Below are 27,895 nucleotides of genomic sequence, written 5' to 3' on the forward strand. Positions count from 1 at the left end.
CCTCCCTTAATATTTCAAATGTTTAGTTTCAACACGTGGCACCCATTAAATATTTTAACTTGCAAGTGTGAAACCAAAGCTGAATTGGAGCCCTGAGATAACAGCTTGAGTGCTTGACTGCTAAATTCAGATTTATAAGGAATCTGTCTCAATGCAAGTTTAAGCTTGCACCCTTTAAATCTCTGACTCACAGATGCTATTCTATTAACACTGGAAATGCTGAACAAGTGTGCCAGATGCAAGGGCATTTACCAGTATGTGCATCTGAAATATACTTTAACTACTATATACTAATCTAGAGTAAATAAACCTTGATAAGTTACATCTCTGTATATATATAACACACACGGTATGCATTTTAATGGCAAAGGGGAATAGTACAACACCACTGCACACAACAAGACAAGTTATCAGAGGGCTGTTTGACTACAAGCAGTCCAGTTGATTCTCACAGTAAAAGCAAAGTGTAATAATGCATAGTGAAAGTATAGTAAAGCATAGGCAAGCATTGTAAAGAATAGCAAGGCATAGGAAAGCATTTTAAAAAGCATGGCAAACCAGGGTAAACTATAGTAAATGCATAGCCATGGGAAAACTGTGCAAAAAATACTGCAGTAAACTTTTATAAGGGATACTGTAAAACCCTGGATAGTAACTTCACAGCACTGCTTTGCAGACGAGGCAATGCACAGCGAGGAATTGAGATTTGTACTGTCATGTAAACTGGGACAGGTCAGCCGCTGCAGTTGCCTGTGTGTCGCCTCCTGTCGGACCGGGCTGCTGAATTGTTGAAAGGCTGGTTCTGCGCGGAGCTCAGCGCTCTGCATAGCAATACTGTCAGCAAGCCCAAGCTTGGTTAGTTTAATGAACATGCATCCCAGGCTCCAGATCAAATTGTGCATGAATACACAGCAGCTCTGGACAGGGAGGGTGGTTAGTTATAAAGCAACGTGCAGCACAGTGGTGTCCAACACAGCTTCAATTAGAAACGCTGCAGTTGCTGCTATAATGTTTTATTTTAAATGCAGTTCCAGTACGACTCGTCTATAGGTGTAATGCGTTATAATTATAATTACTCCCAAATATGAAAAAGCAGATATTCAAATGATCTGATGGTGGCTTGTGTGTAGTTTTGCCATAAGAGAAAATGCACATACAGTTATTTAAAACAGGCTGGAATTATTATTATTATTATTATTATTTATTATTATTATTATTATTATTATTATTATTATTATTATTATTATTGTTGTTGTTGTTATTAAAAGCTGCTTGAGTTGATCTTTTGATCTTGAGGAGTCAAGCAAAAAGACATGCCAAATATGTGTCTATAATAAATCACTTGGGGAGGTAATCACTGTGAAGAGTTCCTCAAGATTCCAGTCTATCTTATATTGTGTACAGGTGTGATCTCAGCACAGAACATACGGCAAAATTCAATTTGTTTTCAGTTCAACAGCAGTCATAACAGTAAGTACATTTTATTTTTTGTGATTTATGAGAATTCATGTTCTGTGTAGGATAACTGCTTGAGGTGACTGTACACCATACACTTTTTATACAATTATTATTATTATAACATATTTTTACAAAGACTGAATTGGAAAACAAAGTGCAAACCACCAACCGTGAGATTTTACCAGACTGTGACAGATAGTTCTGTTTGCCCCACAGTTCTCATACCGGCTAATTCACTGCCTGTAAATCCCTTCTGAATGAACTGATGATTAGCACATTGTATCAGGCTAAAAAAGAGACAAATTTTATTGAATACTATCCATACTATAGAAAAGGCAATATAGTGTACAGTACAGTTATCCTGAGGGGTTCAGTCACAATCACTGAGTACTCCCCAGTGAATCTGAAATAAATCCCATGAAACTGCACTTCACAGAACTTCAAGAAACACAAACTAGTCTCCAGAGAAAGAAGGACTGCAGAACGGAGAGAAGGAAGGCATGAAAGAAATCCAGAAAGGATGCTGGCAGATGGAGTTGTTCTAATGAAATGAAAGAGCTGGAGCTTCACCTACTTGACATGTCTGCTGGCCCCGGCCCCAGAGCTCCGGCTCTCTCCTCCCTGCCGCGCGGCTCTGATCAGCGCTACCTGACAGGGACTCACACTGCAGCTCCAGCAGGAAGAGAGAGCGCAGCGGCACAGCACCACACTGCCTGGGCTTGAGACAGAGCTGGCCTACTTTCAACAGCACCAAATACTGTACAGGACAGTCAGCTCTACAAAGAGCTGTGGGGACCGAGGTCCTGACAGAACCTTAACTCCTTCACTGCCATCACTGAGGCAGCAACGCACACAGCAAGGCAGCGTAGCAATGATGGGCACCACTCTCCATTAACTTGGGCTTTTGCAGGTTTCAGATCATTATCTTTCAGATTTGTTCTAATATTTTAAACCCCCTTTTTTAATCTTTTGTTCAGCAAACACTGATTTAAAGCAATGAAAACAGACAAAAACCAGTGATCAAATTAAACAACCCTAATGTACACAACATCACACCAACATGGGACAGGACAGAATCTGTATCACACAACACTGCCCATTCCATCAGCACCAGCTTCATTTTACACAGTGTGTATCATAACACCCTAAACTGTTCTTTCTTTTACTTTTTTTCTGTGATGAACCTTTCATAGGGCCACCATTAAACCATATTAAGCATTTTGAAAAAAAAAACACATGCTGGCATCTTTCCCAGCACAGAGCTTCAGCACTTCTATATTGACTGATTACCTCCAGTCTAATGAAGTGGAGTCTTACTGCCCATAAGGAATAGTGTGACCAGGGTGTGCTGGGAATTTGAGGAACTGTCTGTGTCAAAGCAGAAGTTTCTCTCTCTCTCTTTTAGAGCATTGCAAAGATCAAAGACCAATATGGATAACCAAGTTAGGAAGTTTAGACTTTGGTGAAAACTGGTACGAATGGGCTGAGACCCGAACATGGCATACCATCCAATATCTTATTTATCCATTCATCTAACATTAAAGGCACTGTACCGTCACTATGCCTAACCATAACCCCAAACATGCACCTAAAAACCTTTTATTCAGCCACCACTGGGGTAGATGAGATGCAAAGAGCTCACAGATCTGTTACTAAAAAAATGTGTTTCAGTGGAATAGCTCCCCCTTGTGGACAGATAGTCTAACAGACACAAAGCCCCCCCATCCCATCCCCATCACACATGAATACAGCTTGTTAAATTTGGCATGCTTGTGAAGAACAACATAAATAAGCAGGAGCTATTCAAATTCTTTCTCTGGGAAGGTGCGTAATCAAAATCTTCAAAGAGAGATGACGCACATTCTTCACAATGTCACCACAAGGTCCCGCAAAACAAACAACTTTTCAGAACTGCCGAGCAGTACAACAGGATTAGTGGGAGAGAGAGAGAGGAGCGGGTCTGAACATTGCTTTCATTCTAAAAATGTTTAAGCTCTGAGGTACTGCAATTGCAGACAGCACCGTCTGTGTGAGAGACTTCTCAGCGCTCACCCTGTACAATATAACAATGTTGAGCATCTCAAGTACCCTAGTAACAATGTAAGTACATAGTTATAACTAATGCACTAACATGCAAGGGCATGCACTACTGAGACAAATAGTGCAGCAAACACACACACACACACACACACACACACACACACACACACACACACACATCCCCCACAGCCAGAGCCCGACACACACTTTTAAAATCTTCAGTGAATCAGAAAATCTTTCACTGGGAGTGGTTTAGCAGAACATGTACAGTAACATTTGCCAGTTCTGTGATATAAGTTAATATGTTGTCTTTAGGGTGTCTTTTATTGCTCCAAGATATGTCATCTTGTGTAGTTGGGACAAGGACAGTGAAGCAAATATAATAAGAGACCCCCTACACACAACATACTAGTCTATTATAAATCACAAATATGAAGAGTGTGCTCAAGAACTGGTGGTGATGATGATGATCCCTGTCTCTCCTTCTCATAGCCATGCATTCACAGCCACTCAGCCTCTCGCTCCGAGTGCAGCAGTCACTGCCAGTCAGGCTGCAGCTGCTGCTCTATGGCTCTCCCACGATGAGTGATACAGGAAGGGCTGTGTGCATGCGAGGATCACTGTACATACGTCATGGCACCCTGCCAGCAAGCACTGTGGAGCACAGGTTTTCAAGGATTACTTTAGAGGGTGGGGGAGTTTTGATAATAATCCAGCTTAAGTGCATCATAAGAAGCAGGGAGTGTTGGCCATACACAAGCGAAGTACGCTGGCTTTTTGTTTGTTTACCTTCCAGCTCAGGACAGTGCAGGGGAAAGGCAAAGGCTGGCATGAGTTGCTAAACCTCTGCAATGATCCTGCTGTTAAACCAATCCACTAAATAGCACTTCAAAAGATAACAGAAGGAGGGCTTCTAAGTGAGCAAGGGGACAGATTTACTACAGCAAGCTTGTGCTCCAAAGCTTACACCAGTTTCTAAAGACACATCTTAAGAGAGTTGGACAATCTCAGAAGCTTTTTTGCTGGAATAGTTTGGAAGCATGGCAAATTACGATCTAAGCTAAAACAGCATTAAATAATAATAATAATAATAATAATAATAATAATAATAATAATAATAATAATAATAATAATAATAGGCTATTAAATAGGTAAGAAATAAGTATTAGAGAAACACCAGCCAGCCTAGATGAGAAGGTCCATCACAGGGAGAGATTCCTCCAGAAATCATTGATTCCACCGCACTCTTGGGTACTGCAGTTTATTAACAGAATTGAAATATGAGTCAGTCTGTCTCTCAAAAATGACCCAAGCCTATAATCAGAAGACAAACTAACTTCATACAGAGAAGTTTGGCTGATACTTTTTCACAGTAGGCACCAAGTCTGTTTAACAGGTCACAATCTTGGATAAATACCATAGAGTGCACCTGTGCAATAATAATAATAATAATAATAATAATAATAATAATAATAATAAATAAATAATCAATGACATAATGCCAAATAACCTTTAGTTCCCTCTCTCGCCCTGACAGCAAGGCCCTCTTCTGCCCAGCGTTTCCATTGGCAACACACAACTGCTCAAGATCTTCGCTTAATGTGTTTACATAACCGAGAATAAACAAGGCTTTGTCAGGCTGGGAACCCATCTGCTCACGAGCTGCGGGGCATTTGGAAATCTGTTCACTTCACAAACTCTTACCTGTGCCTGGTTTGCAATCTATTAATAAGTTGAGATGAACGATAATTTGTGTGTGCAATTGTGAGATGCACAGAGATAATGGGGAGTGGGGCAAAAATCATTTTCGGACAACATGATCTGTGTAGGGAGTATTTTTTCAGTTTCTGTTCGCTTCTCTGAAATTTACTGACAAACTGGAATTCTCAGAGGATATCACTGCAGTGTGATCTCAAACTGCATTTACATGCAGTTACTAGGGATGAGAGTAAAGGATTATAAAACAGTCAAACAGGTTTCCAGTATCTCTGCTGTTTGAAATGGTTACCATATGACTCCACGTGCGCTAGGACAGCTTGGAACAGTTCAGGCTTTTCAACTCACACCCCAATGCATTCTGGTTCCTGCTGTGAGACAGGTACAATGTACCAGGTTGAAAAGCCTGAACTGTCTCAAACTGTCCTAGGGTACATGGAGTCCAACTGGTAACTCAACTACTGTAGAACTGGATGGTTAACCAAACACACCACTTAAGAAAAACGTCAAGAGAACCCCACTGACCCACAATGTGTAGATAAAAATACCAAAACAATCCGGATCATGTTCAACAAAATATTGCTACAATACCGACAACATGGGACACAAAGAAGTGTTTTCCATAGAGGAAATATCTCAAATCGAAAGAAGCTTTCCGCAACTAATAAAATCCTATACTCTTACTTATTAAATACAAAAACATGTGTTAAGAAATATATGTATAGAGACACAGATAGATGGTCTAATGTAAATAAAACAGCATAACAGCAGTTGGCAAATTCCCAATGCTAACCATTCCTCTTTAGATTTTAAGATATCAAGAAAACACTTGTATTAATAATAATAGAAAACCCAAAGGCTGAAATGGAACAGGAAATATACACGTCACCCTACCCTTCATCTCCAGTGACTATCAGCCACCATTAGGAGACACATCAGTCACCGTGGAGACGTAGTCATAACTCCCATTAAAAAATGATAAGGTACTGGCAGGACTCTGTTACAGAACCCAAACCCTGGCAGCAGAAACTGATTTAGGTAGAACACCTGGCTTGATCCCAACAGACATTCATTATTCACACCAATATATAGAAGTGTATGCTGCAACCATCTACTGGTGTATTCACAAACAGCAAAATAATACAATTAAAACAATGGTGTTCTCAGTTTATGTAAAAATGTAGGTGTGACATACATACAGATGATGCACAGACAAAGAGACGCTCCCATATATCCTCACAATCTGAAACTTCCAAAATTATGTTCATACCAAGTTTCAACCCAATTTAACAAGCGGTTTTCACGAATGGGTCATTATTTTTATCTCCCTGCACCAGATTAGCCATCGAAAAAACTCAAGAGTAAAATGAACTGCTCAGGTTGAGTGGCTTGGCTTCTAATCCCAGCACAGACATCCGAGATCTGGTCCGGTCACTTCATTAGGAACCTCCCCCACTGCTGGTGCATCAGGGTTTTGGTCCAGATGGAGAGTGTGTCCTGGTGTAATCTGTCTGGTGCTGTAGAACATACATAGATATTTAAAGCTGTCTATATGGGCTGTGCACTGGTGTTTGTTACTGAAGCTAGATCAAAGAATCTTCAAAACGACTGATCTATGGACAGTACACCGTGCATTTTGGTTTCTACAGGTGAACCCACTAGATTGTTTTTTGGGGTTATGGAAAAGGGGGAGGGACCTTTACACTAGTGCACATTCTTCTTCTTTTTGATTTATACTTCAAGGCATGGCGAAGTACATTAATGTAAAAGGAAAAAAGTTTCACAATTTAGATTTATTTTTATTTTTTTTCAATAAACTTAAAATGTCCTTGCTGGAATTAAATTACTGACTGCATGCACAACAGAGCCTGCTGGAAGAATTAGCTGGACACTTGACTATGCAGTTCTATAGAGATGCTGTTTTACAATGAAGTGTCTTTCTTTAGAACAGTGCAACCAGGTGAATATGATATGTTACTCACTGGGACACTTCCACTCTCTGTTGCAGTTCCAAGCACGGCGCTGCAAGTCCAAGCATGGTGTGCAACAGCGCTGGCAGCAGTTTTTACGATCCTGAGGTTTTCAAATCCCAGTATGTTTCATAAAAAGTTGATTTCACCATTACTTCTTAATCAACCTTCAATAAGTATTGGCACAGCGTAGAAGTACTCTACGTGTTTCTAATACTGTAGCATATGGTAATTGGAAAGTCCACAGTTGTAGCATTGAAAGTACTCATGAAAGGTACAATTTGGTGTCGTCAGTTCATTCCGTCAATATAACGTGCTCCATTACAATATATTGCTCTTGAGCACTTTACGACATTTGCCCCTTCTGAAACACAACATTACCCCGGTTATAACTGCCCCCTGTATTAACAGATCTCAAAGCCAGCACAAAGAGAAGTGAACCAGAGTGAGTCTCACAGCGAAACTGCTCCCAGTGAAACAGAGGCAGTGTCTCTTCTCAGACAGACACAATCCGTTTACCGTGTTCCTTTCACAGCTTTACCATTTTCTTCCCTCATGTATAAGTACATTTTTTACACCACGGTTCATCTTTCTTTAACTACATTTTACATTTATTTTACAAGAGACCTGCAGACGAAGATAGATCCTTTCCTTGTTTAAATGCCAGATTTGTTTACTTCCCATGCAGATCAGTGCTAGCAGCCTCGCATCCCATAAGACTCCCCAGTGATGCCCTCTGCTTACTGCCAGTAACCAATCAATACTGCTTCATTAATAATCAATTAAAGATTAATTGGTACAGCCTATTACTCTGCAAGCATCTCTCTGTTCTTAAGCCACGCAGTTAGAATTTCTTCCGGGCTGGCTAATGAAAGCGGACGGGGTGATTGTGGTGCTCTGTTGGCTGTGCCAGGGTCACCAGCCCCTGTTTGTGCTTCGTCGTTATTCAGCTTATTTAATAAGATCCAGACAGTCTAGAACTGCTGAAATTATCCAGGCAATAATCAAGAAGAAATAATATCCGCTCACATCAAATAGATTAAGTGCCTAGACTAATTAATGCTGAATAATTTGTAGCAAATAAAATACCTGTGTGTGTGATGCATATATTTATTAACCTGTAACCATGACATGAATTCATTAGGATATCATTAGCTAGTTCATGTGTAATAATAATAATAATAATAATAATAATAATAATAAAAGGAGGCAATATTGAAGGATAATCAACAGAAGAATATAATACGCTAGAATGGCATCAATAGGAGGCAGTTTAGAGGCAGAGAAAACCAGGTTTCACACCTCGAACGGCTTCTTTTCCTGGTTATGAGAACTGAATTCTACCACAGGGCTGAAAACGGGCCCTTTCTATAGAAGTTGCTTGCCACTGGCTGCATTTCAAGAGCCAGCCAAGGCCTTCAGCCTGGGGACGGATTGCTTTGGTTGACCCTTAATAATCCCCTAGCAGACACCTCACCCTGCCTTACCGCTAGTCTCCTGGCTCTACTCTATAAATAGACTTTCTCAGCCACAGCGTTCACTCAAGGCACTCCATTAGCGTATTATGAATTGATTGTATTTACTTTGCTGTTTCTGTATGCCCCTGGGGAGCCCAGCACCTCCTTTGCAATGAGGTTCTGTCGATTCTCTCTTGTTTTACAGCTCTGAAGGGCTGAGGCTGTGAGCAGGTTTCCGCAGTAAACCCCAAGGGGGTCGTTTTTATTACTCTGCTAGGGCCTTGGGTACCCTACTTTGAGTAGCAAGGCAACAAAGCCAACATCTCTAATTGTAGATTTGTTCAGTAAGACGTTCCCTAAATAGCTGCTTATAAACATTGTTAACACCTTTCAGTTTGCTGATCAAGGTGCTTCAAAGCACAAACCAAGTCCTGCAGTAGTACATTCTACCACACTTAGTGTATATCATTAAAGACTATATGCAACCTAGGAGTATTAAATACCACAACCTCAAACCACTTCAAATGCTGCTTCATTCAAGACCCTGATTAAGTGTCATATTGGAAGTGTCTGCTCCCATTTTACTGCAGAGCGTTTATACTTTTTAAAAAGTTAACCGAGCACATGCACTGTGAACCTAAACAGACACCGGTCTGGTGTCAGGAACAGAAACGCTTTCAATACATTCCCACACTGCCCTGCAAAAAAGGAAACCGGAAGGCTTTTCATTAGGAGATGGTGTAAAGGACTATCATGGACTATCACAGCGTTTGCTAAAGGTAGGTCCATAACGACTTCTGTTTGACTTTCGAGTCGGCTAAAATGACATGCAGATGTGTGAAGAGACGATGAATTAGTAGTTTTGAGAATGAATGTGACAAATTGTCTGCCACTTGCATGCAGTACAGCATTTAAGTAACAATCATGTCCATTTAATCATTGAAAGTAAAAAGGGGTATTTTGTGAATGTGAATCAATGTGCATGTTTAAACTCTTACTGTACAGTTATATAAAACACATTACACACTGATGGCTCTGTGTTTACTTATTCAAGTAAAAAAATTCATTGCTGGCCTGAATTCAATAAAGCCTCAAATGAAATGATAAATACTGTGGCACAATGCATTTTGTTACAGTACAGTAATATTTTACCATAAAAATATGCATCGGAGCTCACCAACCTGCTTATGTTTACACTCTGTTTAAGTGTATAAATATTCATGATAAACAGTCAAAAACTTGCAGGCAAGCATAATAGACTGTATTAGTAAAATCAGAACAGCTTTATACAAAACAAATGCACTTTCAAAAGCGACCAATTTCACAAGTCAATCATACCAGAGTGTATTAACCCAGTCTAGTCTTAAAACACAGCACTTAGCGAGGCAAGTGTAAAAGGTATAGTTTTGTTGACAGGATTTTAAAATATGGGGATTTTATCCAGCTTTCAGTTCATTTTCGTTTATACATTTTTTTGATCTGTGTCGTGAGTCGGCTCCTATAAATACTTTCAGGCTCTGCAGTGAAATGTCAATGCTAGTTAGTTGATGTTCCTGCTAAAACTCTGATAGCAGAACGGTGACCTTTCCTGCATGCATGTTCGGCAGTGACATGAACCAACTCAGCCTGCGAGAGCAACTGCTCCTGATATCGCTCAGGCAAGCACTGAGAAAATGAACAAAGGGAGAGAGGGAGAGAAGGAGTTTTATAGGGGCAGAGAGAGGAATTGTCGCTCAGAAAATGGAAAAATACAAGACAAGCTGAGGGCCTTCGGAACGGGTTATCTTGGGTTCGAAATTGAAATCAGACTCAGGCACACTGGCCGAGTCCAAACGCCTGTTTGAACTCACACGCAATACGGCAGGAGCATGCTTTTCAAAAAGCTCAGGATTAATCAAGTTGAAACAGACCAGGGCTATAAATATTGTTTTCTATTTAACCCTTTCCTTTCTTTAACCCCTGTTTCCTCTCTGCTACTGTGGAACTGGGTTGGCCATGTACTTTGGAAGGAAAGCAGCAGCATCACCAGAATTGCATTACAATGGACACCAGAAGGCCAAAGGAAACGTGGGAGACCAAAAACAACCTGGTGTAGAACTGTGGAGGCAGAGCTGAAACAGATGGGTCAATCCTGGGGCTCTGTGGAGAGAACTGCCAAGGACCGCCAACAATGGAGAAGCTTTGGTGGTGCCCTGTGTACCAGTAGGCACAATGGGTATGAGTGTAAAATCAGACTGGGACCACTGATAAATATTCAAGAGCAGTCGTTTGAAATATGCCTTTTTTTTACACTCCCCTCACTTTTAAATCCCTTACAGTCATGTTTGCTTAATTGAATTTTTTGATATTTTAAAACTGTTTGCGTGAACTCTTTGGAGTTTAAGAAGTTGCCCTGCCAAACAGCATGCATTATAAAATAGTACAGAGATAGAAAAGCTAACATGGTACAATTGTGCACACAGTGACTGAAGGGGTATGTGATCTGCCATCGTTCCAAGTAGTTCTGAATGCCCTTGCTCAAATATTGAGTCTCATTGATTTTCATTTGTTGTATGCTTGAACTGTTTTGACAACAGACCGGGAGGTTTCACTCACCAGAAAGAGGTCGTGCAAAAGGGGCAGGGCTTTTCAAAAGAGTTCAAAGCACTTTCTCAGCCAATCAGAAAGCTCAATATCTGAGCAATGGAAAATGACATTTCATTGAAGCTGTTTAAAAATGTTTCTGTGCCATTGTTATTCATGTTTTAAAGTGAAGACCAAGGAGTGTCAAATCACAAACATACTCACAAAAAAGCCCATGCTGTTTCATCAGAACTATACAGGTGTTCCTCAGAGGAGAAACATTTAAGAGGACAGCCAAAAAAGGGGACGACATCGCAAAAGAGTTGGCAACCATTCCCAGTAACCTATTGTGATAGCCTTTGTTAGCCAAGCCTATCAAAGGCTGAACATGTGTAAAAGCAGTTCTACGTATTCCCTCAGGAACCGAAGTTTCATTTCAACTGCGTTTTTTAGGACTTAAAGTGTAACTGACATACATTGATAACATGAAATGGTTTCACTATCTCAGACTGACAAATGTATTTATAAAGCTTACACTTGTATAGGGGCATACCATGTTGACTGGAGTTCTCTGAAAGGGTTAATATGCATGAATTAGAATGTAAAATTATGTGAGGTCATATAGGATAATATTGACTGAAACAGTTCAGCTCTGACAACCTTCTCTTTAGCAGCACCATAACATAGCCTCAAGTATGTAGCACAGTCCACAAAAGTACAGTGCATTCCTGCAGCACACTCCTGAGGAGCAGCATACAAAGAGCCCAGTCATGCAGTAAAGCTCCTGTGAGCTTGCAAGTGGATGGAAGCTCTGTGCACGCCACGTCCTCTCATCAATCCTCGGTTGTCCCAAGCAATAAAACCTCAGAAACAGAAAGAGAGATTAACTTTTACTGCGGTCGACAACCTCGTTACAGCTCTCTTACTGCAGAAGTTCACAAAAAACTCCCCAGCCAGCAGATTAAATACAGTCCTCAACCTTGGGGAAGGCAATAGTGGAACACCACTGACGTGAGGTAAGAAGGAGCTTAGCTATGCATACTTTATTTTATACAGTGTTTGTTACTGTATTTACAAATTAACTGACTGTTTTTGGCTTCCTTTATCCACCTTTGAGCCTAGCATCTCCTTTATAAAGGTTGCATGGATTCTGTTGTAAAAAGTGCTGCACCAGGTTTTACCACAATTGGATAAGTGCTTGTCTAGAGAAGTGCTTAAAAGATGTAGAAATGGACCACTGTAGCCAGCAGGGGAGAATAATAAAACATCAAACAATGACTTCTGATTTATTACTCATAGCTTAAACATTGTTAAGAACTCCCTCGTGTCTGGCATTTAGGTTAGGCGCTTCAGCTGAATAAAAGATTGTGGTTATTGTTAAGAGAAATGGAAGACGATTCTTCAGTTTTGTTGTTCTTGGAAAGGCGAGAGTCTTCAATGCTTTGCGAGCTGGATTCAATAATCCCATTTCAACGTATTGACTCTGCTTAAACCACAGCGGCTCAGCGATCATGCTCATGAAGTACATTTTCAGAAACATGAGCTGATGATTGGGCAAACGGCTTGACCTACATGCTAATTCCCAGCCGGTGGGCAGCCAAGCTGTGGCTCCCTGCCTTCGACGCAGGGGAGAACGTTGGGCAGAGCTCTTCTGCTGTTCCTTGTTTGATAACACTTTACATTAAAGTGTCTCTAATTACTGTGTATTTACATAGTGGTTACTTAGTAAATACATGTGTACTTACACATAATTACAATGTTATTATGTATAGTTACAATGTATTTAATGTGTACCTCTTTTTGCACAATATAACCCTAACCCTGTCCCTAACCTTAAACCTAACCCTAACCATGTTCTGACACAATTGCATATATCATGCAAAAAGATTGGATTTTGTGATGCCCATTTCAGTGAGGTTGCACAAGTGGTCGCATAGAGTAGAGTAGGGGTTGGGTTCTCGTCTGCTTTTTCAACTGCCCCCAATAAACAGGTACACTACCAGATGTGGGCAGTGTGGTTGCAAGAAACCGGGGTGGGCAACTTTTCATGCAACTAGTAGATCAACAGAGTTGCTAAAAGACTACAAGGGAAACATATTACTGGTTCAATGACTCCATTATTAGTAAATGAACTGAACTATAGTTCTTAACCAAGCTGGGAATTTCCAGATTTCCAGACTGGTTTTGTGATACAGTTCTTAACCAAGCTGGGAATTTCCAGATTTCAAGACTGGTTTTATACAACAGGCCATCAGCAAAGCGCTCCACAGTCCTCAGTGCATTCCCCGTCATGTCAGACTGGGTCCATACATGTCAAAGTGAATGCAGAACAAACAAGAGGACAAGCCGAGCAGCGCGCCAGGAGGATGACAGTCAGGGGCGAGAAGTTCAAATTAGAAATCAATGTGCCGAGGTGTAGAGAGAGGAGGAAGACTGAAATGAAAAGACAAAGAAAATCTACACTGGCTACACTGCACTCACAAACTGAGGAGAGGAAATACCATAGACTCAAGGCCATCGCTCTTGCTGGCTTTCGCTATACTTCCTTCTAATAATTGACTTACTCTTGGCCAATGGTGTTTTACCTCTCTCTCTCTTCACTCATTTTTAAGCAGTTACCTTATTTTATATCTCTCTGTTTGAATCCTCTCTCCATTCTCCAGTTTATCTGAATTATCCAGCGATGATGAGCTATGGTATAATGAATGCCAATACGTAGGATAGGAATTCTTCAGCTTCAAGAACCACAATAACGGAATGCACTTTGAGGGTGATAGGAACCATTTAAAAAGATTCCCCAGAGAAACGAGGCACTCTCTACTTCAGTTCCATTAGAAGCACACAAGAGCACGGACGGCCATTGCAATCCAATGGCTCTACAGTTCCTAATGGTGCAGTACATACCCTTCCTCTACCAGCCCTGCACTGGTCAAGCAGACATGTCACAGGTTGAGAAAAAGAGAAAGACAGCAGCAGGTTTTATACACCAAATGGAAGGTTTTAGAACATAGGTAAAATACACAGTGATAACTGAGAGATGTGCAAGTCATTGCTTTCACAGTGTGGTGGACAAGAAGGCATAATGTGCGAGTGATGCATGACTGTATACGTTTTATATGCTGAAATCTTAAACCCTCGTTGGATTGATGTGGAAATGTGTGCAATGAGGGAACAAAACAGGCATAGTTCTAGATTTTTATAACAAACTGTGCCGCCCGTATTCATTTCATTCCTTTATAACAAATTATGTTGATTCGTATAAAGCATGCATTCATGCATGACTTAACACTTCTCACAATCCCATAAATGCATGCCTTATACATGTCATCAGCATCCTTTCCTACAAAGAAACATGGAATGAACACAGGTAATTAAATCCACATGAATTAACAGGGCTGAATTAAAGATGAATGACTTCCAAACTCTGAGGAAGTGCATGAGATGTTCAGGTGTTATTCTGACAGGATAATCAGCTCCTCACTCCCCTAAACCGAGCTCCTCAAGCAAGCTAAACATGAGATGGCAATCAGTTATAATCACTGTGGTGCTGAGCCTGCAGCCCAGTGTGCAGCAGAAATAAACGACATGCCAGTTACAGGCTATTTTGAACAACATTTGTCAGGACGTTCACCGATCACAAGTCAGTCAGTGTTTGATTTAAGGAGCGCTCAGCAAAGACGAAGGGCCTCGGAACACAACGCACTCATAAACAGCGCAGGCATGTGGCAGACAGCTACACTCCGCCTAAACCGAAGACCTCCTTTACACAAGAGTGAGTAACAGGCATTGGAAGAGAATACCAAGAAACACATTGTCATTCTTTTTTTGTGTGTAAGCACAGTTCTTCTTCTAATCCCTTCTACTGTGTGAATACAAACCCAGACTCTGTGAAAACGCACGGCTCTGCTTTAACTGTATTAGCTGGTTCAGGTTTAATCCCTTTGTCTTGGCGTACTATAATAATATCTAGCAGGATGCAGTCATCTCCTTATTTAAATCCCCTGAGGTATTGTGAGCCGCGCTCATCACATTTTTCGACTGCTGAAGAAGGAGACGGGCAATCACAGCCTTCCTTCTGCATGTCATCACAAGCTAGGCAGCATGCTTTAGTACATCATAGAGGGCTAAAAATAACTTGTTGCCCTTGCAATATCCTTACCCATGCAAACCAACATTATGATTACAGACAGAACATGGATGAGAGAGAAAAGGGCCGGCTTTACCCCACGAGCGAGACACTGAACCTAACTGCCGATGTAATAATTGCATTGCACGATGTGAAGGGGAAGATAATGGAAAACAAGCTTCACTTGAGACCATGAACGTGCAGCAGGAAATCAATTGGATGACCTGCCCACCAGCTGCTCATTCATTTAGCTGCATTACCATTGCATGCACAACACCTCAGTCATAAACGGTGTGATCATGTGTTTGTGTGTATATATGTGTGTAGTGTAAATAAACAAGGAATACCAAACTTATAAGGACTCAAAAGGTGTTTGATTTTTCTTTTCATCTACACTGTAAATGGAGTAAATTGCACTTTGGCATAAAGTTGGCCTTCGTTTTAGTATCTCGATAAACTTTAGCATTAAAAAGAAGAATAGAAGGAATGTTTAATTATCCAGATACACACACTATAAACCCCCAGCACAGCTCTACAGAAAAGAGATTCCTTTAACAGTACCTTTCACTGCAGTATATAATAGCCAATTTCAAATATTGATCAACAAACACAGAAAACCTGAAGGAGCTGCATGCAGGTTATCTGTATTATAGGCTTGCTGCAGTTACAACATGTGGTCAGTGAGTGGCAAAGTATGCTCTGTAAAAATCCTGTTTAAAAAAAAAAAAAAAAAAACAATTGCAAAAGTTGTCCAACAGGAGGCACTGCTTTAAAGACCTTCAGTTTGCAGACGGGAATCGGCACCCTGCAGGACCTGCCAGTCAAAGGTGTCTGTTGCATTGCCTTTCTTGTGATGCTCACAAAGGGGAGTTCTAATGTACTGCCTGTCTGAAAATTGATCCTCAGCAGGTTGCCAGTCGCCTTTGTGTTTATCTAAAGCACTGAGCTTGGATGGCCCTTTTTGGATATAATAACTTATTACCAGGCAGTGCCAGGCAGAGAGAATGCTTTCACAGACAAACAGCATAATTAGGTCCAACACAGGCCAAATGAAAACAGCTTGAAACTGCTCAGAAATACTGCATTGAACAACAAGATCGCAAATCATGTAATTATGCCTTGTGCCTTTCTTACAGAACTAAATGTTATCCATTTAGTTGTGCTGTGCAAGAGAAGTGCAGTTCTTCTCCGAGTTTCAAATACACCAAAAATAAACTTTACAAAAATGATCCGACAAATGTTTGGGCTGGGAGGGAGGTACGAGGTATGAGAGAGGGTGGGGAGGGAGGTACGAGGTATGAGATAGAGGGTAACTACAGCTGTATGAACAGCTGGGGAGGAGGTAGGGAGGTACGCCCCTCCCTCCATCCCAACCATGCTCCATACTAGAGAGAATCTCCCGCCCCGGGAGGGGGGGTATGAGGAATGAGAGAGGGCGGGGAGGGGGGGAGAAGGACAGAGAGAGGAAAAAAACAGGATGATAGGGACAGAGAAGTGCAAAGAGAGGGTGTGATGGAGTCAAAACCCCTCACATGTTCAGAGTGTTTATTTGTGTGAATAACTGGTAGCTGTACCTGTTTTTTTTATCCACTTTCAGATTCCACAGTCTAGAATAAAATGCACATCATTTATTCTACCAACTACACCAGTAACAGTATTGTCTATTTTTATTTCAATGGGAGTTTGTTTTTGGTTGTAATGTGTGTGTTATCTGAACCCAAGTAATCATTTTGAGCCTCCGTGAGCTGTTCATTTCCACGAGAGAATGTGGCTGGAATGAAGAAAACTGAGGACTCTGGTGGCTAGTGAAATGAATCCATTAAAGATGAATCAACCTGCCTGCAAAATGGTTACAAAAGGCTGCAGCCAGACTAGAAGTGGAACGAAGGAGTGCGCTCAGATACTAGGGTGCCTGCAAGACCTTTGCTGTAAAAGGCATGTTTGACAAAAGCCTGCTATTGAGAGACTTTTGTTTAACCTCTTTTGATTTTGTGGCTCTTTAATAAAAGCGCGTGCCCTGAGCTTAAATTGTTTGTTTGTGTGCTGCCTGCCTGCCTGGGCCCCGCCCCCTTACTGGGGAAGGGGAAGGATGCTAACGTTGGTGTTCTGGAAAACACCAGGGGAGGTCTGGGGTTTCAAAGTGGGTGTAGTTGATTCCAAAAATAACATTTCAAAATAGCAACCGGAACTCTCTGTGCACTCACACCGAGACAGGCAGCAAGAAAAAGCATCCCTTCAATTTTATGTAACTGCCAATGTAAACTAATAACAGAAGCTAGTGTTGCATCTTCTTCTTCTAAAACTACCAAGATAATTACAGATTTATAAATACAAGGAACAGATTGCTGCTGAGGGAAATGTATGAATTCTCAAGTGTTTCTTTGTCCTTGAATTGGACAAAGATCTGTAAGATTGAAACAATTTTTGCTGAGATATTTTCTGTAGTGCTGGATCTAATCAGTTTAGGGTTTAAATAAAGTCAATTAAACATTCTAAGAATGAACACAAAACACTGTATGTGCAATGTAGCTCTAAGGGCAAACGCGTCTTTGTATATCAGACATCTCATCTTGGGAATTCATTGCCTTCGAACACAAAAACAAACACGAATACCTTTTTAAATCACTCATAAATATCTATTTTAAATCTGACCAGAGTTGCAAATCTTGTAAATACTGCCCATGACCATGGTTCTGTTCTGATTAAATAAATACATTTGGCACTTGAAACAAGAGAACACGAGTGAATTCAAGCTCGCTTTGATCAGCGATCCTGGTACGACTGAACGCTCCCAAGCAGTAGAGTTTGACCACCTTTGAGCTTGAAACAAAAAGAGCAACAAAAAAAAGACCCACCCCCCCCCCCCCCCCCCCCCTTTCCCTTCTGCAAGTGCCAGCAGTTTAATGTATTGTTTTGTGCACAGGGCTGGAGCAGGAGTCATCAATTCTTGAAGAAGCAGAGTAATTGAACTTTTTTTTTTTCGCCCTGCTTTGAATAAGTTACAAGTCAGAATGGATGATTTATTCTTCCTTTTCTTCTCTCTCCTGCCCTACAGGAGTGTGGGTTGCAACAAACGAGGACCAGCAGGACTTTGTCTGGAAATTGCCAGGAAGATGGCTGCCGGTGTCAGAAAAAGGCATTTAGGTCTGGTCATTTACTGCCGAGCTGCAGCAAGCGTGCAATACACTTACCTACTGATTAAACCAAGTATCATTTTCTAATCTCTACCAAGGAAGAGTGAAAACCCAATGCAAAAAACTAAAAGCTCGAATTTAAAAACCATCAGGAAACAAAACACCGAAACCACCCATCTGCGCGAATGCCGACAGAATTTCAATGCGTTTTTCATGAATCACCTCTGAGTTGAGTTAGCTCATAAAAATACAATGCCGTTTTTCTCTTTATTGCTTATTTAAAGGCTGAAATCAAGGCCATTCCCCCTACTGGTTAAAGCTTTATGTGGTGGAAAACATTTGCTGTCGTTGTTTTAGCAACTTCAACTAATAGAACATACCGAATGTTCAACACGTGGGCATCATGTTCTTCCATTCTGCAGTGCTGTATCAAGACACCAGTCCACCTCTATGCTAGAAATACAAGAAAACGATGACCTCTAAGACATGACAGTGCCTCATGCGAGAGACTGAAGTTCATGCCTGATTCCAATAAGAGGGAGAGAGGGCTCAGTGTAACTGGAGGACGTGTGTTTGGTTGCTCCATTCCTCCTTTGTTATGTTATCGATGTAGAGACATTGTGTCTAATGCCTATGTGTGTATAGGACTGATACTGCTACAGAAGGGAACGCAGTTATGTAGAACTCATGAGATATAATCACAGTCTCAAGTTGAATTCCCTGAATGCTTGTCTGTGTGTTTGTGGCCTCTAATCAAACCCACTGATGGACAATCGCCAAGGACCCAGAGCGATGATTCATCACTCTAACGAACATCATGAACTGGAGTTGTGCAGTCAGCTTCCAAGCGCACTAATTGTGTGTTTTTTTCTACTCTTAGAAAGTTTGCTGCTTCTCTGAAAAAATAAAAACGTGCTGTGGATCTCTTGAGCCTTCGTGTGAAGAAGTGGAGAAAAGATCATCATAGATTATGCTACGTACCCCAGGCTATCCACGTAAGAACCTGAATACATTTAAACACTTAAGGTTACCCTACTCTATTCATTATAGGTACTTAATGAAGGTAAAACTTTACTAGAAGTCATCATGTTTGCAATCAAACGAGGTAGTTCTGAGCTCTTTTACTTCCAAACTGAGTTAAAAAAAAAATTGTGATCAAATGTTTTTAAAATACAAACATACAACAAAAACATGATCAAATGAACTCCAATTTTCCTTTTTTTCCCCCTCTCTCACCCTCCCCTCCCTCTCCCCGGCCACTACCCCTCTCCCTCCCACAACCCCCCACAAGGACCTAAATTAATCTGGATTTAACAAAGGCTTACTAAGATCTGCTATACTTTTCCAGGGTGGATCGTCTTTTCTCTGGCACCATGGATCCGAGCGGTAGAAAGGTCTAAGTAAATAATATCAAGGAACATAAAGATCCATTGGTGCCAGGGAAGAGAGTGCGGCGGCTGCCAACGCAAAGAGTTTAATATTTTTGTAACGCTCTACTTGGCAGGAATTGTGAGCCTTCTACTGTTTCTGTACTGGTATATTGTTTTGGAGTCTTGTCAAAGTCTCCATATTCCTGTTTTTTTGGAAGGACACCCTTACATTTCCTGTAGCCCCCCTCCCACACACACTGCCTGGGTTCATGCGTGTTTCTGCCATGGAGAAGAATAACTCTCTCTACCTGCCTACTGCTCAATTCAGAGGACACCTGACACGGCAGGCCTCTTGCTAACACCCACTGACCCTGAATAATATATCCTCCTCACTATCTTATTCAGCACAACCGAACCAGAGAAACAGACAGAGGTCAGTCAGTTGGGAGATATTCTTAGCACTCTCCCCATGCAAAACCACAAAGCTCTGGAAAAACAATACTATCTCAATACAAGCCCTGAGGCCCTGCCTCCCTCTGTGGAGAGACTGCAGCACAACCCACTGCCCCAGACTCTGCCAGAGACACCCTGTGATTTTACAAGGGCAGACATATTTCGTCCCTCTAGAGGCGCAGTTTGTTCCTCTTCAAGGAGCATTTATGGCTTACTTTCATGTTTATACACACACACACACACACACACACACACACACACACACACACACACACACACAAACAAACACATAGACAGTAGCTCTCTAGCTCAACACAAACAGCTCTGAAAGCCTGTTGGCACTCTGCATGTGTGTCCTGCTCTGCACTGCACCTGTTCTGTTCTCCCTGTGGAACCTGCCAATAACACAACAGTCTTAGGGGGAGCCCCCCACACTGCTGTGTGACTTTTAAAATCGTTACTCGAACTACATTGAAACGTGGGAAAATATCCCCGTCGATCTTCATCAGCCGATCAGTCGATCTATCAAACCTCATTAATTTGGCTATATTTACTGCACAGGTCTTGATCTCTCACATCTTAACAGAGCCAGATATTTTACAAAATACTATTGTAGCCGACTGCTTCGCTCGCCGATTACCTTTTCAAAATAGAACTGTGATTATTTTGCTGCACAAGCTTTCAGACCCCAAAGGGTGTGGACTTCAATGCTTAATTCAGTTTGGTTTAATAAATCAAATTGTCTATTTACTTATTTTTAGACTGAGGCATAAAAAAAGTTCCATTTCAGGTTTCTCTGAGTCTATTTGTCTTGTGGCCCCCTTGTGGATTTTGTGACAGCTTCTTCAGTAAATATCCATTACAATAGTCACAGCTGCTTGAACTCAGACGGCGAGGCTGTTCTCCAGTCACAAGCAAATATCTTTGAAGTCAACACTTGTTCATTGTTTGAATTACTATTGATAACACTGACTGATCCATGGAAAATAAGCGCCAGAGGCGATGCAAGAGGCTTTTGAACACTTCATAGGCTATTAAAATGTCCAGATTGGAACAGCAAATTAAATCTTATGTGGGTTGTATTTTATAACAGATTAGAACATTGTGTTTTTCTCTACTGTTAAATTCTATAGTAGAGTCAATAACTTCACATAAGAACTGTACAAAGTGTTATCAAGAGGCAGAGCCAGGCAACGGATAGCAGTGCAGCTTACCGATTACCTCACATACCTGCCTAAAGAAGAGTTGAGTCCTTGCAAGGTCACCAAGAGTTCAGACCAAGTTTCCTTTCCCTTTCCTTTTTCCTTTCTGTTGCTTAGCATAACACAGCTGAGCGATTCTAAAAATAAAACACTGCACCAAATGACACAGGGTTTTCAAGAGCCTCTATTGCTGTGGATACATCTCATTATGCAAATTATTTTCTCAGCCTGGGAAACACAGCAGAACGAGAGATGCTCACCACCCCAGACTGTAAAATTAGCTTGCAGGGTCAGAGAAGAGAACCTGCTATATTTAGAATAATCCTCTCAATGCTTTTTTCTTTCATAAAACAGGGTCTAAGGGCTCCCTAGGGATACATAAAGTAGGCTGATTGTTATACTGTAGAAGAAATACGTTGAAAACGTACTATTCTGGTTGAAAACTCTTGGGCGAAATGCAACTTTGAATTCACTTTGTGCAGAGCTGGCACGTCACAGGCGGTAAGCATTCCCACAATGCATTGCAAGTTACACCTTTTAGGAACAATAACCTGGCAGCAGCAATCATTTTGCTTGGGAAAGAATATGAATATTACAAAATAATACAAGCAATAGCAATCAAGTTAGAGTGCATGGTTGTTTGTGCTGGTTTATAGAATAGGTTTGCATGCCCTACTCAGTAAAATCCAGCACACTGTAGCAAGTCCCTCCACTCCCCATGTTTCCAAACTGCTCATGCTTAAATCACATTCAGAGTTAAACCAGCTTTCAATTGCAACTCCCAGTGGAACGCGTGTACAGTATATCTATGCGCTAAATACATGTCAATATTTAATTAGCCTTGTCTGGCAGTCTTGTTTGAAGGAATGCCAAGTGTCAACAGTACACATTAAAGTTTGCTTTTCTTTCGCTGGAAACAGTATCACCTGACATGGAGGTTAGGAGTCAGTGCAATTTTAAAAATGAAATGCAATAGCTTCTTACAGCCCTCAACTAGCTCAGACTAAAACAAGCCCGGTTTGCTAATCCAATGTCCTGGTGGCAAAGTAGGATCAGGTCAGTAAGCTGATGTCGTCAGTGCAACAACATCATCTGAAGTTTCCAAAGAAGTCAAGTTGCTCGCAGGTCAGGAACAGAAATGAAATGTCACATGTCAAGCTAGCAAACCCCCTCCAGTAGTATTCTTCACAGTGGAGACAGCTTCGTTTTCAATTTAATCCACTGAGTTATTCACACTCTCTGTGCCCTGTAGTGACTGCTCATTTTGCTTTGCTCTTGTAGTTATGCATTGACCACAGGGGCATACGAATGATCACTGAGAAGGACACTACAAATAAATGGAAAAATCTGAGATTTATGCGTTTTCACACCTATAAAAGATTGCCCTGTGTTTGATGATGCAAGTCTGTTGCAGATTATACTGACCTCTTAAGGTCAGATGTGGTACTGGGATATCATCCCTATAAACAATTCTGTTTTGTAGAGCTCTTAAAAAGACAGCCACTGGCAATTACAGTCAAATTCCTCAGCGAGTGGAAAATCCTAACCCTAGCCGGTCAGAGGCCAGGATCTCAGAACTCAACACATTCTGTTACACCACTCCTCAGCGCCAAAAGCCAGCCACGCAGCAGAATGGGTAGAGCTGTCAGTGTCAACCAGCCTAGAGACTATTCATAACTAAACAGACTTGGGAGGGGTCGCTTCCAAAATGAAATCCCATCAAACATCAAAACAGTCATCCTACGGGACGTGTAATTACCAAAAGTACACATTCTACTGTGGCATGTAAACAGCACTGCCTGTCAGTAACTTTAGGACCACAAGGACAAAATCCATCAAAAAGGCTCTTTCTATAATCGTGTTATATGTGACACACTGGCAGCAGAAAGCAAACCTGTTTTGACAACTGTATCCTTGGCATTCACAGCCATGGATTTATTTTATCTTTATGAGTATGTTACTAAACTATGATTGCTTTTACTCAGAACCTATTTCCCTGTCTTCTTGCAATCTCTCGTTACCTTTCACTGACTCGGCACATAAGACTTGATAATGCTGTGTGCACGAATCAGGACAATTTACACTACCCTACCAGTCAAGAGCACTGCTGGAATACACAGCAAATTACACATGGGAGTCATGCAACAAACGAAAATGCACAAACAAATGGATTATCAACTTCACAAATGAAGCCTGAAAACTATGTGAAAGGCTGCGATTGTCATTAGAGTTTTCAGTGTCATTTTTAGAAGGATGGCTCTTTGAGAAATGTTCCATGTTATCCTCAAATCTTCCCACCAGACTGACAGGTACAATATTACTTTTTAATTCCAATCATGACAGCTTTGTTTTGCAATCTTGCCTCTTTCGGGGATCAAAACAAAACAAGGGAAGCAGAGCCCAGTCTAACAGCAACTAAACAATGAAGCACACATGCACTCAGAAGAACTCTAAACCTTGTGAAAATACAGGGCTGTAACAATCGAAATGAAACAGCAGCAAGTGTAAGATCAGGGATGCAGATCACATCCTTCAGCTTGTATTTCTTGACTCACTAAATAATACCTTAAAACGGGAAGGAAGTCCTTGATTGAAGTGAGTGATGAGATCTGCTACTGCTTATGCCCACAGCGGCAAACACTACACTGTTATTATCAATTTGATACCGCAGTGTAAATTTACATTGATGCACAAAGGCATGTGTTAGTAGTACATCTCTGACCCATTTAATGGATTGTTTTGTGGTGCCTGAAAGAACGCATGGTCCAAGATATTCACATGTTTTGACACTTGCTTGTTCATGTGTTAATATTATTATTATTATTATTATTATTATTATTATTATTATTATTATTATTATTATTATTATACTTTTTTTCTAAAAAACAACCTAGTTTGAATATGCAGCCTCAGACTCTCAGGATCCCTGGGTGATTTCAAATATAATTTGATCAAATAGCACACAGTGCCTTGTTTGTGGTGTGGCATGAAAAATACAATGATACACTCTGTTTTTACTTGATCCCGTGCGACTGCTATTTAAACACCTCCACAGGACTGACCTCTATATGAAATGGATCTTCATCTCAAATGGTTTAACCAGTTACTCAGAAAACTACGATAGGCTCTTGCTAATCCAAGTAAGGACTGTCTAGACAACTGTATGTTCGGATCTATGATTGGAATCTGCACTTTAATACAAATCTCTTGTATCGACTTTGTTTTATTTTTTTGATTCTTGTTGTTTTTTTTTTAACAAAACACAGACAGAATAAGAATTATTATGGTTTAGATCATGGGTCAGTTTGGACGATGGGGCTAGTCCATGATACATTTTAAACTACACTATGCAACAGTTTTATACAACATATTGCATAGAGCACTGTCTTTACAGAACAATGGTTTGCCAAGCAAAACTGTTTTTTATTTCAGTTCTGTACATCTGAGGTTCAGAGAGATGGGGAACAGCAACTAGAGAGGCCGACATCCGGAGTGGCTTGTTTAGGTTTTGACAAGACTTGTCTTGAATGATCTCAGCTTTATACATAGGAGCCCAGGCCCCAGTGTTATGGCCATAAACTGTGTATTTGCATACTGTTTGCAAATCATTTGCAGAGAATGTCTGCAGAATAATGTATTTGCATGTTTCATTGCATTTAAAAATATCCACAAAAGTAAAGTTTCCAAAGTTGCTAGTACAATATAGTGTGGAAACATTTGCAAAGATCGTCTAACTCTACTTGTGAATCGCAGTCCTAGTGGATCAATTCTGTACAAAGATCAGGGCAAAGCCCTGCACATAATGAGAGGGGGCAGAGCAAAGCCCTGCACATAATGAGAGGGGGCGGGGCAACGCTCTGCACATAATGAAAGGGGGCGGGGCAAAGCCCTGCACATAATGAGAGGGGGCGGGGCAAACCCCTGCATGTTGTGCTTGCTTAGCTCGGGTGAAGGTATTGTTATGATTTCAAATGTATTGTATTATTATTTAAAAAGAAATGTATTGTTTGGGAACAGGTGACATTATTATAGTATGATTTAAATGTATTTTTTGTCTATTTAAAAAAAACGAGAGTTTTAGCTTGCATGGCCGACAGTCAATTTGTCAATACTCACTGACCACTGGCCATGCATTCCCATGAGCTGCCAGGGAGAGATGAGCTGCTAACAACGCCTCTCATTATGTGCAGGCTTTGCCCCGCCCCTCATTATGTGCAGGGCTTTTCTTCTGCCCTGCCACAAGCAGCAACACAGCTGACCCGGTTTCTTTATTCCATTTTACAAATTGGAAGCTGGATTCCAAAGCTTTAAACTTGAACAACATTAACATATCCAAGAGAACAGATGAGCCCCAGGGACAAGCGCAGGAGCTAATAGATATATATATATTTCTGAAAGCTCAAAAAGCAAGGGCAGCAGTTCTGTGATGTAGCCACCCTTTGGGGAAATGAAGAACCAATTTATGTCACTGCAAGAAACTCCAGCGATGACTGGCAAGCACTGAAGAAGGGCAGTCCTGGCTGCTGGGTCAACAGCCCCATGACGCTTGCAATGAAATGCAGTGAAATCTGTAGCTGCGCTCGTTTCTTTATAAACCAGCTGGGCATTACATTAATCTGCATGAAACCAGTAAATGTGGGTTCCAGCACACATGAAGCCACCAGGGCAAGTCCATGCTCGGCCGATTTCGGATGCAAGAAATAGGAAATACAACACTAATAAAAAAACAGAGCAAATGTGTTATTTCTCACCTCTCACAACCTGGGCAGAGTGTTCCTACGGGGTACCCCGTGTACACAGAGATTAGACTGAGAGTTGCAGCGAGGCCATATCGAGGCTTTAAACTTCAGAGTTTTAAAAAGTCACCAGGCTGCGATGACTGTAACAGAAAATGCTGTAGAAAATGTATTTAAACAACAAGAACAATACCTTAGTTAAGACAACTTTCATATTCCACACCTTACCACACTGCTGTTTGGAAGACGTCAAACCACTGAAGCCCCATGGAGAGGACAGGCTCACCCTATTACGAAATACTGGGACAGAGACCCTATTGCACTAGCCTGTTTTTTTTATTCAGCATTTAAATGGTATAGTTTCAAACAGGGCTCCAGTCAATGCATTATCAGATAATGTCAGATGGTGAACAAGCTATTTATCATGCTGGATGGGGGTGTTTAACAAGGGCACTTGTTACCAAAGGACAAGTCGGTGATCCTTGATGAATTCATTGCTTTCTAAACCAAACAGAGAACTGCAATTACTTTACCAAAGATGAACAGCTCTCTCTCTCTGAGCCTCACTCTCCCAATCTGTTCCCCTTTTTCTTGAAAAACCCCATCTGCTCTTTATTTGTCGCATCGCCTTTGCTAAGAGATAAGACTTGCACCTTTTGTTTCCCTAAAAAAAGGCTGCCGCTAACAGAACAGGAAGATAAAACCATTTGTAATAATCTCATGAGAACATGAATTGCTACAGAGGAAATTGAAGATTAGACCTCTACAAATATCCAATTCTGTATTATGAAAAACAACTCAAACTCGTATTATTAAACTCGTATACCATTCAACTTGTATTAGAACAATGATAGGCTTATATAAATACTGGACGCAGTGGGGAAAAACACATACACACACACACGTCTGGAAGGAAAAACTGTTTGGATTCTGCGCCTGGGAGTACTGGCCCATTTCGACCAGTTTATGCAGTATAATAGCAATACTGCCCTTCACTTTACTAACCACGGAAACCATATCCACATTACAGTCTTAGTGCTTCAATCTCAACTAGTCAGCACGCTGTAACTCTGCTCAGAAGTACTCAGCATGTCATTTTGCAGGTTGTCATGCTATTTCTGCTATTTATTTATCAGGGTCAAGCACGATTCTTTTACAGTGCTGTATCATACATTTCTGTGATTGATTCATCATGCCAGCCGTGAATTAAATGATCTTTATTTTACTAGGCTATGCTCACGAGATACTCCAGTAACATGTATAAGGAACAGAACAGAACAAAGCTGAGAGAATGAGAGATCCTTAGTAAAAGCCATAATGTGTTTTTTGCTGGAGATCATTAATCCCAAAGTATTTTAATGAGATAAATCCCCATCATTTGTGCCTTGATCATGTTTTTGTTGTTTAAAAAAAGGTCAGATATAATCGTCTCCCACACAGCAAGTCTGTTCTCATTATGATCAGTGTAGCAACAAAGACATTTAGAGCCCTAATGTTTCTGTTAGTAGATCGGGTTTGACAATGTTAAGAAAAGGCAGCGATTATTAATTTCAGTATTAAAAATGATTAAAATACAAATTCAATCATCTTTCTGGGAAACACTTTTTTGTTTGTTAATGGCAATATTTATTTATTTCTTTTCTGCTCCTAGAACTTGTCCTGCAATCGGTT

At 40.9% G+C, this 27,895-nt stretch overlaps 1 protein-coding gene across 5 annotated transcripts in view; it reads right to left on the reverse strand.

Annotated features, from left to right (window-relative positions):
- Window positions 1–27,895, reverse strand: part of LOC121295653 (fibroblast growth factor 13) — an 87,877-nt gene that overhangs the window by 52,889 nt on the left and 7,093 nt on the right. Inside the window, exon 1 of one of the 5 annotated variants that reach the window (XM_041220585.1) lies at window positions 2,033–2,097. The exons of 3 other annotated variants lie outside the window; for them this stretch is intronic. In XM_041220585.1, the coding sequence (XP_041076519.1) occupies window positions 2,033–2,039 (7 nt within the window). In that variant the 5' untranslated portion in view covers window positions 2,040–2,097. Of the gene's footprint in view, window positions 1–2,032; window positions 2,098–27,895 lie in introns of those variants that run through there. One more of the 5 variants, XM_041220588.1, reaches the window with a different exon arrangement.

This window comes from Polyodon spathula, chromosome 20, assembly GCF_017654505.1.
Source record: "Polyodon spathula isolate WHYD16114869_AA chromosome 20, ASM1765450v1, whole genome shotgun sequence".
In the NCBI taxonomy this organism is placed as follows: Eukaryota; Metazoa; Chordata; class Actinopteri; order Acipenseriformes; family Polyodontidae; genus Polyodon; species Polyodon spathula.